Here is a 14,830-nt window from a genome sequence, read left to right on the forward strand (position 1 = left end):
CCCACAGAAGCAGTTGCTTTTTATGCTGCTTTGTATCTGTTCTGAAACAAGAGGAATCCCATAAAATGATTTCTAAATGTTGAAAATCACCCTTGTGTACTTTTAAAGAATTGTCTGCCTGATGCCCATTCACCATGTATTGTGGTGTAATAAATTTATTAGAAAAAAATTAAAAAAAAACTAAACAAAGAATTACCAGGAAAAGTATTGAAAATACTTCCAGAAACCATGACCCATGCACAAAGTTATAATTTGTAGAAAAGTTTACTGCTTGCTTATGACCCCCTGAACAGATGAATTGATAAACTTAATAAAGACAAATTTAAATTTGCAGAACAGGCAGGTAGACAATAATGCTTGAAAAAAACATGTATTTCACAGAAAAGATGCTGCTTTTTCCAGTAAAATAACACAATCTCCAAAAAAATACACTTTAGAACCAGTAGGTATCTTACATTTTATTTAAGAATTTCTGTACATCAGGTCCCCAAAACCAAAGCCCAAACATACATTCAAATCCATATGTTAATATGGATTTAGCTTACAAAACAGCATCGTACATACAAAGATTTCTTAGACTATTATTCAGGCTGCTTTTCTTGAACTTTTCTCATTTACAGGGCTGTTTCTCATTTTTGAGAGCATCACTGGGCAGCAACAATTCTTGTATAACTGAAAATCCTATTGCTTCAGCAGAGCCAATCCTTGCTTGAGGACGTGTTCTCAACCAACACCGTGTCAAAGCTGTAGGACTGTTCCAGGTTTTCCAGATAAAAAAAAAAAAACACCCAGGAGAGGGTATGGAATGCCAGGGTGGACAGAAACAGTCATGTTTAATTCCTTGACTTTATAAATTTACTGAGGTTGCAGATCAAGTGGCCCATTAATCCATTTCAAAAGATATTTTTATTATTTAAAGAAAAGACGTTAATAAATAACTAGATAAACTTTTACTTCTGTACAAGAGCCCTTGCAGCAGTGGCTTTTCTCTTTTGGTCGAGGGAGCAAATGCTGTTGTCCACTGCAATGACATTAATCTTCTTCCTTCTCAATGTAAGATTTGGTACCAACACGTGCCATTTGCCTTGCCAAATAGCGATCCCTGGCTGACATGACTGTCTCTTCATTGCTCCGCTTGGCAAATTTGCTTATGCTCTCAGGTGGTTTCTGTGCCTGCTCTTTCTCTTCTTTCTCTCCTTCTCCTGCTTTACGTTTTGGCTCAGACAAACTTCCAGAGCTGGAGCTGCTCTTCTCATCCACCTCTCTCTCTTTTCCTCTTGTGTGCTTCTCCGGGTCGGCCCCTCCATCTTTTTCTAAAGATGCAGGGCTCCTTTCCCTCCTGTGTCTGTGTTTCTTCTCATCACTACCATATTTCTCTTTTACATGATCTTCCTTTTCTCTGTACTTCTCATCTCTTTCCTTCTCTCTATCACTGTATTTATCTTTATCGTTTCTTAATCTCTCTTTTTCTCGTTCTGAACACTTCTCATCTCTCTCCTTTGCTTTCCTCCATTCTCTGCTATGTCCCTCCCTCTCTTTTCTTTCCTTCCCCCTGTGTCTGTCATCTGGCTCTTCTCTCCTTCTGTAGTTATCCCTATGAGTACGATCCTCGTATCTGTGCCGCTCTTCCTTTTCCCTTTGGTGATCCTTTTCCTGTGTCCTGCTCCTTCTCTCATAATCTTTTTCCCGGTACTGCTCATCATTTCCCAGCCTGCCCGTTCTGCTCTCTCCCCTCTTCGCATGACTCGTCTGTGCTTTCGTGAGCAGCTCGTCCTCCTCACTGGATGAGCCTGGTGACCTCGAATGCCTCCGGTTCTTGTCATGCTTAGAGTCCTCCTCACTGCTCACAGAGCTGTTTCGCCGTTCTTTCTGCTTCAATTTTACTTTACTTTTTCTACGTCTCCTATCATCATCGCCACTATCACTTCCTAAATCAGTGTCAGCATCTGGATTATCTTCTTCCTTAACAGAAGGCTTCAGTCTTAGTCTTTCACCTGGGTCTTTGTTTCTTTCAATGGATTCATCATGATCATTGTTAGATTTTTCTTCCTTTATCCTACGTTTTTATGTTAAAAAAGAAAAGAAACATTACACAGTCTGACATTTCAGATGTTTCTCGAAATTGCTTTCCATCAGAAAGCAAATCTAGTTGTGGCTCTGGTTCCAGGAGTCCAATGCAAAGAATCTGTACTAAAATTTTATGTCTGGTTCACTGGTAAATACAAGCAGATGAATTTATCTACAAGAACGATCACGGCTAAATATCTGCAGCCTCTGTTTAAGGGACAGGACAGAGATCCACATTCTACTGTTTGATCTTTGGTAAGCTGCATGTTTTTATTTATGTGCTTATTCCTCTGATAACAAATAATTATTCGGAGAAGCAGCAGATCTTACTTTTGGTAAGAGAGACAAGAATAGAGCATCGATTATTCGTAGCAGATTTCTTAATCTGGTTATTTCTGAAGATCTCACTCTTTTGAGTAAATAGAAACTAGTATCTTTTCCACAACTAGGTTATTAAATACAAGAACCATGAGGGATAAACTCATAGATTTCATTTTGGCCACTTGTCAGAAGGTTATGCTCCTTCTTTTTTTCTGACTGAAGGAAATGCATGTTTACTCACACATGCCACATGCCTTTTATTTCTAATCATACATCACCAGTATCCAGACAGCCACAGAAACCAGGCAGATATTGCTCCCCAGCGAAACCTGATTTGGGACATTTTCCAAGTGTTGAGGTGTGCTAAGATTTTAAGCCTCATATGACAAACAACTGAAGCCACAAATTTCACATTCTCCACTGGAATTCAGGAAAGCGTTCTGCTTTTCTTTTAGTCAGTAATTTTTACTTTCCATTTCTTTCATACCACTTTTCACTATTATGTGTGATGAAGTGACATGTTTTTGTATTAAAGGGATAACGCAAATTGCCCATATTTCAGATAGCTGAGCGATTTCACTGTGATCACACTTTTGATATCTAGGATATACATATAAATAATTCAGCCTCATCTAATTACTTATTTTTGGACTATACATACACGTAATATTTTAAAATAGTTCTACTGTACTTCCTGTATATTTTATCAACTTCATTCTACCACAAAATCAACTTATTTATCATACATCTGTAAATGTGGACAAAGCTGAAGACCTACTTCTTTTTTTTTCCCCAGAAAATTCATATTATCGCACCATTTCCTGTGACTAAAATTTGAAGTACCTTACCTGTCTATGTCCTTTATTTTACCTTTTGTTCTTCACATGATTAAAGTATGTAACTTAATGAAGACTGCCAATATTGTGCAAAACAAAATAAAAACCAGGTTGGAATAATATCAGGCAGTGTTACCACTGCGACGATCTCCTGGATACCTTTTCAAACAGCATCCCTGCTGTGCTTACTTCTGTCTTGCATTCAAGTCTACACCACTGATGATCAGACATCTTCCAAAAAACTCAGTAGTACGAAGTACTGTGCTTACCCTGTCAGTGTTTTAGTATTCCCCTTCTTTCTACGGGGTTACAATGATGTGGGAATCACAAATAACCAAAACCAAATTTGCGTGTGAATCCCTTCTGGGATCATATCCTACCTGGCTTCACGGAAGCTGCATTTAGGCATCTCTTCTTCCCCCACTTGCTGTTTTAGAAGATGTCTGTAAAATCCACTGAGATCCTTCTGTTTGGTCACATCCAGGTAGGCTAAGGGAAGGGAAGGAAGCAAGGTTGGAGTAACTGTGTCACAAATACTCCTTAGACACCACCCACGGATATCTCCATCTTGGAAGTTTTTAAGACCAGACTGGAAAAAGCCCAAGGAAACTTGGCTGGAATAGATACCCTTTCTGAGGTCCCTTCCAATCTGAATTATCTTACTATCCTATACTCTAAGTGCTGAAAATACAGATTACAAATCCACCAGATTTATCCTTCTTGTTCTTTATTCTACTATCTATTCATAGTCCTAGTCCTTTATGCCCATTTCTAGGACACTAGAAACGGAATGTTTGCAGTAAGGAGTCTAACCATTGCTGGACTCCAGCCATACTATTCTTCCTTCGACAACTGATCCTTAAAAAATAGAAGGAGTAATCCAGATAGTACTGACACAAATTGAGGGACTCGCTCCATTCCTCCTACAATCTGTGCAATAGAAAAGTAACAGCCAGAATTTGCTTGTGTACAGATTGCTATCTATTCTTTTTTGATATTTTATTTTTGATATTTCAACTATCTCATGCCTCACAGAGAATCCAGGACAGCAACACTAAACACAAGCCCATCTTTCTAAGAGGAGTTATACTGATTGAGTGTGAATCTCACCCTCCAGAGCTGCTTCTCTTCTTTCTCTTTCCTCCTCCTCAGCCCTTTCTTGCAGCTTCTTTTTATAGGCTGAAGTCACAAAGGCCTCTTTGTCAGCAAACTCTCCTCCTTCCATTTCACGCTCTTTCTGAATTTTCCTATCCATCCTTTTGTCTTGTTCCTTCTTTCTAATCTCAGCTGCTTTGAGGATATTTTGGATGTATCTGGGCTAGGGTAAATGTGGGAAAAGGTATAATGCTGAAAGATAGTTAAGATGGCTGAGAAAACACAAACTGGGGTTGCTAAAAAGGTTGAAGAAAGTTTGCAATGGAAGAAAAGCAACAGACACTAGTTTTGCAGGGTTTGACAGCAATCTTAATCTGTCACTCCCTTTTAGGTCACTGTCATGGCATGCTTCCTTTTACCAATAAAGGAGGCCGCAGCATCAAGTTAAAAGCTAGTATTTTTTTTTTCCAAAATTCTTACGAATTACTATCTTACATAACAGCATATGTGCACACACCTGGTATGCCCCAGGAGACAATACATTTAGCTTCTTAAGAGAAAGTTCAAAAATAAACAATCATAGTTATTCCTAGCATACATAGATGAGACAGACAGCATACATTTTCAGGTATGGACCTTTTTCTCATCTTTTCCTGATAATATTTTGGCATTACTTTCTTTCTTCTTCTGCTGCATTTCATCATAAATACTGTCATATTCATACACTGTAGCGTCTTCAGCCAAAGCCTTCTGAATCTCCAATTTAGTCTAAATGAGAACAAGGGAGGAAAAAAATATAAAAATGAAGCACGACAGTCCTACCATCTTGAAATATTTTATTTCTATACTGCAATGTCAAGAAATCCATATTACAAACTTAGCCATTGAAATATTGTGTGTAAATTAAAAATTGCCAGATCTACAATGTTCTTCAACTGGTACTGGGATAGAGAACAGGAACAACCAGTGCTGAGCTTTGCCCACTCTGTTTCCTGCACCTAGGAACAACAGTTGAAACTATAGTGGAACCTTCTTAATCAAGTTATACCATCTCCTATGGTATAGGCTTCTTTTTTTTTTTAATTTTATTGTGTTTTCATCCACAGACATTCCCTGCAAAGCTCCAAACAACAAGTATGTAGAAACAACATGCATCAATATGATTTAAGCTGCAATTCTGTATTTCACAGTTCTATCTTCTGCTTACACTGCCAAGTTTCAAGTCAGAACTATAAAACAATACCGTTTTTAAGAGCCCTATTAAAACAAACAAACAAAAAACCCACAGTAGGGGAGCCCTTGGATCTGTCCTACTGCTAACAGAAGAGGAATGTTCAATGATAACCACATAAGTTTCTCTCAGGCATTCATTAGCTTCATCAAAAAAGTAGTATGTTAAATTCATGATGCGTAAATATATTTTCTCCCTCTAGCTATGTCTTAAAAAAAAAAAAATACTCCTTTCTTATGTAAAACTACTTTCCGAATTACAGTACAAGCACCATGTTTAGTAAATATATATTTAACAATGCAATACTTTGTCAAATTTAATCTCTTTGTATTACTGCACGTTATAAACAAAACCTGAAAAATTCCTTCTAAGAAGATTACTACACACCACAAATTAAAATGCAACACCTTGTACATTTACATGCTTATATTGCGTAAACCTAAGTTTTATTGTATTTTAAATTATGATCAGATTGTATTGCAGCTTCTCTGTTCACAGCCAGTAAAACTTCAAAAAGAACAAATCTGCCCAGAAAAGTGGAATAAAAACCTCTACCAAAAGAGCAGCACCAGTGTTATTTGGTTATACTTAACCTTTGTTAACTTCAAATTGGAGAATTACAAGTCTAGTTTTTAAAGAAAGTCTTGTGCTACAGAAAGCAATACACAAAACTACAGACTTATGTGGCAATTTCAAAGGATAACTCATTTTGAAGATACACAACTCCGTTTCTGAAATTATTTTATATAACAGAAAAAGTATTTTGTTACCATTTCACCCTCACAAATTTAAACACCTTAATACCATAATACTGAATGTGTTCCTTCCAGTAAAGACATACGAGAAATATATAAATGAGAAACTATTTATAAAGATGGTTTAAGAAAGGAGGGCATTTTATCAGTATAACAGAAACCACACAAAAATGCAATTCCACATACACTGACGTCATTGGCAAAGCCAGATTAGAAAGTCCCTCTCGTTTGCTCACTCCAGCTGGTTATTTTTTCTCTTTGTGGCCCATACAACGGCTCGAGAGCCTGTACTGCCAACCTGCTCATTGCACAGGCCTCGTTAACAGTGCAGCTTCACCACCCATTAGCCCAGAGCACCTGAAGGTGCAGGAATAACAGGACAGGAGCTGGTAGGCCTTATTCTTAGCTAGAATTTCTGACAGCTTTGCCATCAAATAAAGCATGTGTGAACCCGCACTTCTGCTGAACTGGCTCCCTGTGACAAACACTCAAACATGGGCAAAATCACCACTTAGCTCTGAATATTAAATTCAGTGATTTCTTCTGCTGTGGGCATGAAGAGCCCCTGTCACAGCTTACCTGTTTCATTGCTTGTTTTTTCAATGCTTCTTTCTGAAGACTTTGACCAACAGTTGTCTAAAAGATGAAAACATTGCAGAAATCATGTTAATGATATTGAAATTGCTCATGTTATTTTTGTACATTTGAATGGGCAGCTATGTAATTAAAGTCTAATTTCATCAGACAGTCTTGGACTTCAATAGTACTTTTTCTGAATGCAAGAAAAACTAGGAGTTTATCCTAAGCACAGGACAATCATTCCCAAGTTAATGGAAACTGGAAGTGTGTCCTCCTACCAAGCAGTGTAACAAAGCATTAATGCTGCTAGAAGCTGTGTTTGTGAATACAGAAGGACAAATATTCTCAAGGGTATATCATATTTCTATTACTCTCTTAAAAAGGTAGGTGCTGTTCAAAAGGGACAGTTTCCAATACGTAAATTTATTTGGAAATAAAACAGCCAGAAGCCAAAATTTTTACTGGCAATAGCTGTATTCAGCCAAAGCCAAATATCCAAAAGGATTTTGGTACTTTAAATAAAGTGTCATCAGTGCCAGTAGTATTATATTTTTAAAAAGAAGAATGTTGCTAATTTGAACGGCAAGTACTTCAAGCACTGACACCTAATTTTATTTTTTTCAATGATTAATGTGCTAGAAAATAGCAATACTAATCTTTCCTGGGGAAAAAAAAATCCATTGCTGAAAAACGATTTCTAATCATTCTTTTTTTTTTAAAAAAAAAAGCCTTTTAATTAGTGTTAAATTTGACTGCATAGCTTTCTTCTCTCAACCAAGAGATAATACTGTTTACTAAACAGATTCACTGTAAATGACAGGACTCAGCCTTGTTTATGTAATTAGATATCACTTAATCTTATAAAGCAGAAATAGGAAGGAAAAATCCTTTTCCATTTTGACAGCTTCCCAAGCTTTGAACCTTTGAATAAAACCTGCTCTATATTGCTTTTCAAAAAAGGAAAGAGATTGTGTAACAAAATCTTAATAAAAACAGAAAACCAAATAACAGGAAGCTTGGAAGCAGGAACTAGGATCTTCTGAAATCAAATAAACCAAGTACAATGTACATTTAAGTAAATCCACTGAACAAAGGAGATTTAGATTTTATTTAGTGCTTAGAAAATAATGATTTGTCATGACCCCTTTTTCTTACACTGTTGAAATTTTAACAGATACGTCAACAGATAAAAAGCCAAGTGCTTTTCCCCAGGTTTCTACATGATAGATTGTGAACAAGTCAAATCTTTTTCACTAGTTTATTTCAGAAACAGAGAACAAGCTCTGCCATGAACAGAATTAATGAACTCATTTTATATGGTTTTATACAATCTGTCCCTATTTCTTTCATCATCGTAGGTGTCCTACCTGCTTGATCTGGCAAGTGGGCAGCACCCCGCATGGTCAAAAGCTGCCACTCTCCTGAGCAGTCTGTCAGCTGCTCCTTCTCAAAATGGAGAATTAAAAATCTCAACAGATCCCTTATGATTTCTTCTAAAAATGCTAACTAGAAAGCAGTATGATTCTCTTAGTAAAAGCAACTATTTTAAATTGGCAGCAGAGCACAAGTTGCCACTGCACGGAAGACCCAGCCTCGGGGAGGGAGAGGGTCCTCTATCCTCTGCCAGAAAACAGGGGCTCGAGGAAAAGGGGAAAGAAAAACAGGCCCTGCCATTATATTTACAAAATAAGCTTTATTCCACCAAAATATCCCAAACATCGCTTAGGATGTTTTCCTTGTCCTACCAGAAATAAATGCATTGATCTATAAAGATTATGCAAACACAGAAGTAATATACAATCCTTGTGATTGTACACAAATTGTAAAGAAGTCCACCTGGGATTTGTTTGTCCAGGAGGGCAGTAAGTTTACAAAAAAACGAACACCTTCCCTAGGTTTACAGTCGACAATTTCCTGTTGTGCTACGAGCTCTGATAGATGAGAACTTCCTGTTCTCTTGTATTGTTTTCACTTATCAACTGTCCATTTATTAAAGGCCCTACGAGCTCAGCAATCTGTCTCATACTTTGTTTCCCTGCAGTCAAGCTATTATTTGGAAGCACATTGCTTACAGTTTAATATTTTCTGTGGCAAGAAAATATTTTAACCCTGTCCTATGAGGCTATATTGAACCCAAGCAAACCCACAAAGTCTTAGAAATGAGACCCGACAGGACACCTGGCCTACAACACCATGGAAGACAACTCGTAGGCAACGGAGTTCAACATCAAAAGTAACAAAAGAAATGGTCTGACAGCTACCAATGTTTTCAAGGGCCCTCTCATCTCTTTCCTCCTACGTGTACTTTTTCCTGCAGGGCTCTTAAGAACCTGAACTACCTCCTTACTTCCATCCAGCAGCTTATCACCCTTTGTAAGTTGCTTCTTCAAATTTCCTTACACAAGAAGAACAGATACTCAAACTACTTACCAAAGTTTTGGGCTTATTTCTGGTAAATTCAATTTATGCTAATGATATGCAAAGTACTTAGAAAAAGCTCAGTTCAAAGTTGAAAACAAGTATCCAAGATGGTGATTCCACAAAGGAGACAACTAAGCAACTTCACTGTCCCACAAGTTTATCTTGTATGCTCTGCCTTCCCACACCTGCAGGCCCCATGTGCTGTGCCTTCGTCACCCTCAGCTTCCTCCTACCCCACCTTCCTGCATCTTCAATGTCCTCTCGTATCTCCAAATCCTCTCACAATTGCTAAACCTCTCTCACATTCTTTATAGGCTCCTATAATATACGAAGCTCCTTCTCACAATCACTGAAGAGCTCAACTGCAATACTCCAAGTGCTAAGCCCTTATGGACACGAATGTCTGACCATGACTTCTCTAAACTTCTTTTTAGGAAACTCTACTAAAAGGAGGAAAGTAAACGATTGACCTGAACATGCTTAGTTTAAAAAATATTTGGGTTCTATTTACTCTTCTGAATTTGTTAGCCATCTCATTTGTTCTTGAGAAAAAGCCAGTTCCTGGTTTAGAGCTTTTTGCATCAACTCCTTCTGAATTCTTCTGTAGATTACACAATTCCTACAGCAGCAGATGTGACCCCATTTCCAGCACAATCACAGACAACAAGTCTTAGATCTATGACTAATTTTCAGTAATGAAGCTAGTTTCTAGAAAGTTACAGCCTTAATGCTACATGAGTTTGTATTCATACAATAGCCAAGAGCTGAAGTTGAAAATACTTGTGAAAAATATCAGTACTATTATTTTAAAATATGTTCCCAAAATATACAAGAAATCAAAACAGATCTTAAAATGATCGATTTTTAATTGAAGCTACCTATATTCTCAAACATACATATTTAGCACCAAATTATTAGGGCTTGCCTAACTAGAAACTTATATTATCATACTAGAGCCTACACATGGACATTTACTAAACATAAATGCGACTCAAACCTTCATTAAAAACAAAGTCAACACAACAGATACATCACAATTCATATGCTATTCTAGCCATGGCCACTAACAGAACAGAACGTGAAAAACGGGTCATGTAAATGATTAACTTTCCTCAGCATACCCTGAGAGCATCCAGCAATCAAAATTTTAGGGACTTCCGGAAATAGAGGATGCACCTGTATCATTGTTCAACACCAAAATGCATCCCTTAATTTGACTAATCACTTTCTTAATCCTTTAACATTTTTGGCCACGTGGTTGTTTGTGTGTGAGAGAGAAAGAGAGAGAGAAAGAGAAAAAAAAAACAAATAAACAAAGAACAACCTTCCTTTTGTTTAGATTACAGCAGTTACTTGGCCATTCCATAAATCAATCTACTGTTTGTATTATGAAATGGCAAAAAGAAATCACTTTACCTGGTTTACTTGTTCCCAGGCAATATGATGTTTCAAAAAAATTTCCATTCCAGATGTTTAGCTTGCTATGAACTAGCCCAAAGATCTTAGTCAGTAACTAACATTCACTGACACTCTAAGCCACAGCTAAGAGTTCATACATTAAAAAAAATAATCACCTTCCAAATTCCTTCAGCAGGAGTACAGGCACTATCTTAATGAAATATGCATAGTGACATTAAAAATAAATAAATAAATATAAGGAACAAAAGTTTGGTATCTAATACATAATCACAGACCATGTCAGGTGTGCAGATTTCCCAGCACGAACTTTATTAGAGTTCAGTTAAAAATACAAAATCTCCAGACATTTGAGATATAGTTCTGACTGATAAGGTAGCAGACAGGAAATGAAACCCCTCCCAAATGCTACTCCTTATCTTGAAAAGCTCTGAAATTATTACTGAACTAATAAAGTAATTTTGCTTTTTTTTTTTAAAAAAAAAAAAAAACAACAAAAGAAAGATCTTCTCTGATAAAGGCTGTTATGAGATTATTACTTTTTGCTGTGTATGTAGCATATTGATGCACATGGCAACTCCTAAGAGTCTTTAGAGCAGATGCTGATAGTGAATGTGTCAGCTTTTATAAATCCTTTGGAAAGAATTTGGGTAACAGCTAATGGGTTGAAGAGTATAATGCAAATCGTCTAGTGTTTCCAAGAGTAACTGGCTTTTCCTGTGTATCAAAACCAAACTCCAGAAGACTCTGCTGTAGTAGAGCTTCATAATGATGCTTTATTCTAATTTTGTTTTTATCCTCTCATTCTATGTGAAAGGACACACTTCAAGAGAGCAAGTGCAGCTGGCAGCAGAGGGACAGACAGACCCGTTCTGCATTATACTTCCTGTGTAACCTTGAGCAAAGCACTTAGGGACTGATCTCAGAAAAAGATTCGCTCAAGCCTTTAAATTTCAAATAGATCCAGAACTACAGTTGAAAACAGGCAATCCATCTGAAAACTCTGGAAGCATCTCAGGTTTACAGTCCTTCAAGTTTTCAATTTGCAGGTACCACAGTTACCCAGTGTTCCAAATCCTGAACTGCCATGGACAGGGAAAGTTCTCCTGCCTTTGAGCACTGTGGATCTGCTTCTATTCTCCATTAGCTTTATGTAGAAGTCAGGCAGTTATAAAGGCATCCAAATCTGTCTTACACACCAAGCCAGTTCTTGGACTTCCTCATGTCAAAGGCAGTACATATAAAATTGTTATTTTTATGGAGTACAGCACCCTCTACAGGTAACAGGGCAGGTAACAAGCTTTTATTCTGAAAACAACATTAATAATATCATGCAATATAATCAAACGTCATATAGTAAACTTCATGATCATAGAAAGGCTATATATTGTCCAATCATGACACATTTCAAGTGTCATAAGAATTACAAGTAATACTCATTACCTTTTTGTTTTTTGGCTCCCCTTCCTTTAAAACTTTTGATTTGTCATTATCATTATTATTGGTAAGTAGTTATTATCAAATGTGGGTGGAAAGATCAATATTGAAACACACTTAAAATACTTACTGTAAAATGTAGATATTAAAATCAACAGTTGACCACTACTGGTGTTATATTTGCAGACAAACTTACCTGTGACAACCAAATGATTTCTTTATGAGCAAGATGTTAAATCTTGCAGAGAAAAAGCCACATAAATGTGATTGCAAGAGCTGGCAGAAAGTAACTAAGCATCAAGTTACCACCTTCATTTAACTTGAATAAAATACATATCATATTTCACAATCACAACAAAAATGATGCTACATATCTTAGTAATGTTGCTGTGAGCTGATGCTGGTATATGGGTTGTGAAAACCCTAAGGTTGTAAACAAATAAACTGTAGTAAATAAAACAAACAACTCCAAGAATATGGGACAAATTTAAGAAGAAAATTGATTAACTGACCTCTTCATCAGAGTCATCTTCAAACACCGAAAGTTTCTTCGTAGCAAGATTTTTTTGCTGTGTTTTTTGGGGCAAAATGAGCCCATATCTAGGGGGGAAAAAAAAAAAGTTGCTTTTAATACTATTTACAATAAAAATACAGCACATGCCAAAACAAAATCCCACCATTCACAATTTTAGAAACAAAATATGGGCATCAACACCATACTATCAAGTATAGTTCTGACCAGCATTTGTAGCAGTGCACTCAGCTTTGCCACATACTCGTCAGCTTTTCCCAGAGCCATTGCTGCTTTTCTTCTATGCAACATTTCCGAAGGCTACAACCTTCCGAAATTAGGCAGCAAACTGCTCTCATCCTTAAGTTTTCTAAAAAATGCTTTTTCCTCTCACAGAAAATTAAAAAAAAAATCTGCTCTTTAACCTAGCCTTGGCCTACAGCACATACTCGTGTGTGATTAAGTTTGCCTGGGCAGTAAATAGTTCACATGCTTTGTATGAGACTGCAAACCACCAACACACAGATACGGCTCCAGTAAGAGTCTTGCAGGCAGCTCACAGAGAGATCAGCTGCACATGGAGAACTCTTGTGCTGACACTACTAACACCTGTGGTGCTTTCAGTAACCACATTTTGCTTCCAGGAATTACTTTTCTATCCATTTCTCCTCTCATTTGACTTTTGGTATCGACAGCATTGCAGAGGTCTCCAGCTTAACCCCCCACACGGTGAGGAGTTATTTCTTTTACCTCCTGCCGCCTGCCCAGTAGTTTTATTTGCTCCCAGGGTGCGGAGAGCAGCCTGGACTGTGTCACTGCCATCATAGGAAGGATTTGGATGGTAGCAGCTACAAAGCACTTTGCATGGGAGTCCTAAGAGAATTCTGTTTTGTCAGTCAAAACGCCCGTGCCAGAACTCCTCTACAGCCTCTACTCCTTCTTTGCTTGCTTTTCAGTCGTTTATTTTTGTCCTTTGAATGCAAACACAGTTTTAAATTCCGACCCATACAGACGGCAAGGCTGGAGGAGCTGCACAGCACGCCTGTCCTGCTCTGGGCCCAAACCACGGCTCCCGCACATGGGCAACTCTGCGCCCTCTGCACCCACTCTGCATGGGCACCGAGCGCCGCCGCTCCGTGGATGCGGGGCCCGCGGGGACAGCGGGCAGCAGAGCGCGGCCCCAGGCCCGCAGAACACCGGCAGCTGATGGGAAAGGGCTCGCAAGGGCCCCGTCTGCCGAGGCCGGCAGCTCCCGAACGCAAATGGGGCCAGGTAAGGGGTTTCCTTGCCCAGGCCCCGCTTCTCCTGCGCCTTGAGGGCCCGGGGCAGCTACCGGCTCCCGGCCTAGCGGGGCCTCACGAAGCCTGGGCACCGCGGGAGGAGCGGCCCGAGCGGGAGGCGCTGCCAGGCCCGGAGGCCCGAGGTAACGCACCACTGCCCGGCCCGGCTTGGCTTGGCTTGGCTTGGCTTGGCCTGGCCTGGCCTGGCCTGGCCCGCCCGGCCCCTCCGCACCGCCCGCACTCACTGCTTGCTCGGCGCCGCCATCTTGTCCCGGCACCCGCCGCCGCGGGGTGGAGCCGCCTGCCTTTCCGCGGCCGCAGATTCCTCGCGGCCGAGACGTCCATTTCCCTCCCCTCCCCTTCCCGTCCCGCCGTGGGGCCTGGGGCAGCCCCTGCTCCCGGTTCGCCCCGGCGGGAAGCAGAGGGCGGGTAGGGGGGACAACTGGAGGAGAGAGACATTTTTTTTTAACGGCTCATCAACGAGTGGCGAAAGTGCCGGGGCGGGGGGGAGGCGGCCGGTACCGGCTGCCCCGAGCGCCGCGGGCTGAGGCGGAGGGCGGGAGCTTCCCCCGTCCCGGGCCGCCATTGCCGAGGCCGGGGGCAGGTTCCAAATCAACCGCCTCCAGCAATTACAAAATACCCGCCCGGCGTCCCGTGTTGCCCAGTAAATAAAGAAGGAGCAGTTTAATTTCCCAACGTTTTATTAAAAAAGCGATTCTGCCCAAAGGAACGTTATTGCAAAGATGAAATCTTGCTGCAGGCAGCGAGCGGGGCTGTAATCTCAAACTACATCCCACCCAGGGAGCTCTTTGTGCTATATTAAAAGCATTGGGCTTTTTTGTGTGACATTTGGAAGTTTTTTTAATGTTGATTAACAACTT

General features: G+C 39.5%; 1 protein-coding gene across 1 annotated transcript; it reads right to left on the reverse strand.

Moving 5' to 3' along the window:
* Nucleotides 1–887: 887 nt before the first annotated feature.
* NSRP1 (nuclear speckle splicing regulatory protein 1) lies at nucleotides 888–14,231 on the reverse strand. The gene is made up of 7 exons (XM_088533102.1): nucleotides 14,195–14,231; nucleotides 12,671–12,758; nucleotides 6,885–6,941; nucleotides 4,956–5,087; nucleotides 4,335–4,542; nucleotides 3,605–3,713; nucleotides 888–2,056 (listed from the first exon to the last, which is right to left on the reverse strand). Exons 1-7 carry the CDS (start codon nucleotides 14,212–14,214, stop codon nucleotides 1,033–1,035), a joined length of 1,638 nt encoding a protein of 545 aa, XP_088389228.1. The 5' UTR covers nucleotides 14,215–14,231; the 3' UTR covers nucleotides 888–1,032.
* Nucleotides 14,232–14,830: the final 599 nt, after the last annotated feature.

The sequence above is a fragment of the Tinamus guttatus genome, unplaced genomic scaffold (assembly GCF_059628265.1).
Source record: "Tinamus guttatus ecotype Peru unplaced genomic scaffold, ASM5962826v1 Tinamus_guttatus_pri_ptg000480l, whole genome shotgun sequence".
NCBI lineage: Eukaryota > Metazoa > Chordata > Aves > Tinamiformes > Tinamidae > Tinamus > Tinamus guttatus.

Bases quoted from the DNA above. Each gene is read 5' to 3' on its own strand.
- NSRP1 (XM_088533102.1), bottom strand. From the start codon at position 14,214: ATGGCGGCGCCGAGCAAGCA. The intron at 4,543-4,955 runs GTCCATACCTGA...CATTTACCCTAG, and splicing joins CAGGAAAAGATGAGAAAAAG to CCCAGATACATCCAAAATAT. The intron at 2,057-3,604 runs GTAGGATATGAT...ATAAAAACGTAG, and splicing joins TGCAGCTTCCGTGAAGCCAG to GATAAAGGAAGAAAAATCTA.